We start from the raw sequence: 3,584 nt of genomic DNA, 5'->3' as shown, positions 1-3,584 counted from the left end.
TGGATGGGAGCACGGCCGGCTGTTGGAGTTGGATGAGGACTGCACTCAAATCAAACCGTTTAACCTACCCTTAACCATATCTACATCGGATATAACTTGGGGAAAGCGACGGGGAACTCCCTACTATATAAGCTCGGCCACCCACGCCCCAAACAAATCACAACCAACCTTCCCCAAGTCGTTAGTTCCCCCGAGCAATCGAGTTGTGTTCCCAGCGATCGATCGATCTAGGTGAGCATCATGGTTTCCGCCGACGTGGCCCGCAACATCGTCGGCATCATCGGCAATGTCATCTCCTTCGGTCTCTTCCTCTCCCCTGTGTAAGCCCACTCCTCCTCCTCTTGTCTAGTCTGTATGTATACATATATGAAAGGTGGTTGCTAGGGCATGAATCTGAGGCTCGTTTTCTAATTGTACGTATGTACGTAGGCCGACGTTCTGGCGGATCTACAAGGCCAAGGACGTGGAGGAGTTCAAACCGGACCCCTACCTGGCGACGCTCATGAACTGCCTGCTCTGGTTCTTTTACGGGCTCCCCATCGTCCACCCCAACAGCACCCTCGTCCTCACCATCAACGGCATCGGCCTTGTCATTGAGGGCGCCTACATCATCATCTTCATCATCTATGCGGCTAAGAACACAAGGGTACGTGCAACCCTCCTAATGCCTCCTCAATCCTCATCCGTCCCACTGTCTCTTTTCGGCTTTAGTTTCTGTACAGAAGATCCTCCAGCCCCTAACCCAAGCCATGTGCATGTTCTCTACTGTGTGTGCAGTGGAAGATGCTGGGCGTGCTCGCCCTCGAGGCGGCGTTCGTGGCTGCCGTGGTGGCCGGCGTGCTCCTCGGTGCCCACACCCATGAGAAGCGCTCCATGATCGTAGGCATCCTCTGCGTCATCTTCGGCTCCATCATGTACGCCTCCCCGCTCACCATCATGGTACGTACACCACCCCAACTTAAGGGTCGTCGACCCGTGATCTTTGATAACCGCTTTAACTTGTTAGTTCAGGTTGGCTAATTAATTAATCTGCATTGTGCACGTATGGTGTGGTAATGATGCCTTTTCAAGAAAAATACCTGCCTATACTTTATTTTTAAAGTTCTAGTGGATGCTTTTGACAGACCTTAATTTGTTAAACAGTGCACCTTGTTTGTTGTTGATTATGCCCATCTAAAAGCTGCACCCACCTTTCATTTTTTTAATGTTCGTTCCAAAACCCTGTTAAAAAAAGTCCGAATTGACTTTTCACCTCTCACGCACCCAAGTTCTTCTACAATATGCTACATGATATAAAAAAGCCTACGGTTTATTTCTATCTCAAAGGTAAACTTCCTTTACAGGGTGAAATACTAGCTCAGGCTAATTGTAAATGACGGATGCTTTTGCCAACTTACGTGTGTACTAATACTAATATAACTCAAAAATTTAAGATGAAAGTAGTAATATTGTACTGCCTATTTGCAGGGTAAAGTGATCAGGACCAAGAGTGTGGAGTACATGCCATTTTTCCTATCGCTGGTGAACTTCCTCAATGGCTGCTGCTGGATGGGCTATGCGCTCATCAAGTTTGACATCTACATCACGGTATGTACATACACATACACATTGGAAATAAGAAGTCGCAAACCCAGCCAGACATACAATCAAGAACTCCTCAGCGCGGATTGATCTAACTGTTATGTCCTCTGTAAATTCTGTGCAGATCCCCAATGCCCTCGGTACAATCTTCGGCCTCATCCAGCTGATCTTGTACTTTTACTACTACAGATCGACCCCCAAGAAGGGCAAGAACGTCGAATTGCCCACTGTCCTCACCATAAACGCCGTTACCAGCGGCAACGTCTCCGTCACCATCGAAAATTAAACTTGGCTTCGTTTTTTAGCCCTAACGATTTTGAGTAGTTAACACCGGATGATACTTCAACAAGTTGATGTTAATTAGTACTACTTTTTGTTAGCTAGTAGAGTCTGAGATCGCCTTTAATTTCGTGAACCATTGTCGTCTGTCCAGACTACTATTGCAAATTACAAGTGTATATAAATACCAATCGAGCTGAGTTATCCCAGAGATAGATTATGACACCATGTATGCTTGCCTGTTTTCAATATGCTCTTACGTGATGATACGATTGATTTTTTAATTACAGCATGCAATGGCATTGTTAAATTAAATTATTCAATATCCATGATGTGTTGGTATTATGTTTCGGGCAAGGTCCTCTTTTGTTTTCAGCACAAAAACACCCAAAGGGCATCTTATTGGTGATGCAACTTTTGAACCCGGTGTGAGAGAAAAGGAGACAGACTTAACCTAATTACCGGTTTGGTTGGATGGCTCCTGCTCTTTTCCCGTGACGCTGCCTTATTACCACATCGACTGGCAACGAGCAGCTCTGCAACTTGGTCAAGTATGACGCTTTGAGTCCCTGCTGGAGATATTTTTCTGAATCTTGTAACATGTTAATCATTTTTAGTATGTTCGTATACTATATCTAAGATACTCTAAAGCGAGTTATGTGAAAAAATTGCATGTGAGCCCATGTTTTTATCATATTTGCAAAAATACGTACATATTTGTACGTAAAAAGAGGTATGCTAAAAATATACTACATACTACCTAAAAAATAGTATATATACTACCTAAATATTCTTACATACTACATAGTATGTATACATACACTGCGGTATGGTAGATACTACCTAAAACGTAAAAATAAAAATGGGTGTAACTACACCCGGTAGTAGGAAAATTTTGTCCTATATATATAGGGAAAATGCATCCTACTACTGGGTGTAGCTACACCCATTTCTCATATACTACTATGTGGTAGTATATATACTACTTTATCATTTTTATTATGTTCGTATACTATATCTAAGATACTCCAAAGCGAGTTATGTGAAAAAATTGCATGTGAGCCCATGTTTTTATCATATTTGCGAAAATATGTACATATTTGTACGTAAAAAGAGGTATGCTAAAAATATACTACATATTACCTAAAAAATAGTATATATACTACCTAAATATTCTTACATACTACATACTATGTATACATACACTGCGGTATGGTAGATACTACCTAAAACGTACAAAATAAAAATGGGTGTAACTACACCCGGTAGTAGGAAAATTTTGTCCTATATATATATATATATATATTTCAAAGTAGTGTGTTTGATCGCATGGTGTCTACTGTATATATAGATACACTTCTTTGTCAAGAAAAATGAGTTGAGTATAGGAAGAGCTACGCTCAAATTACATAGCCCACCAACTTGTGGCTCTAACTATTAAGACTCCAGCCCGTTCTCACAAATTTCTATTAAGGGAAATAAAAATAACTTCCAACTTGAAGCAACATCCAAACTAGCAGCCCAGACTAGCTAAACACATCAACTTTAGATTACAAACTGTGTTTTAATATCCAAGAGCAAGGTTTTTTTATCAATTTATTTTCTTTGTATTTGAATGATCTCGAGTCATCTAGCGATCATTATTATATGAATCTAGTAAGGTTCTGTTTGATCAATGATCACTTATTATAATTTGTTAGGTTTTGTTCCTGGATCATCATTAT

General features: G+C 41.0%; 1 protein-coding gene across 1 annotated transcript; it reads left to right on the top strand.

The window, feature by feature from the left end:
- The first annotated feature begins 177 nt into the window (after positions 1-177).
- Positions 178-1,997, top strand: LOC119366981 (bidirectional sugar transporter SWEET6b-like). The gene is made up of 5 exons (XM_037632631.1): positions 178-320; positions 430-646; positions 778-939; positions 1,468-1,587; positions 1,706-1,997. The coding sequence occupies exons 1-5, from the start codon at positions 241-243 to the stop codon at positions 1,865-1,867; spliced, it is 741 nt and encodes a 246-aa protein (XP_037488528.1). The 5' UTR covers positions 178-240; the 3' UTR covers positions 1,868-1,997.
- The last annotated feature ends 1,587 nt before the right edge of the window (positions 1,998-3,584 follow it).

The sequence above is a fragment of the Triticum dicoccoides genome, chromosome 2B, assembly GCF_002162155.2.
Source record: "Triticum dicoccoides isolate Atlit2015 ecotype Zavitan chromosome 2B, WEW_v2.0, whole genome shotgun sequence".
NCBI lineage: Eukaryota > Viridiplantae > Streptophyta > Magnoliopsida > Poales > Poaceae > Triticum > Triticum dicoccoides.
This window is presented reverse-complemented; position numbering and strand designations above follow the sequence as displayed.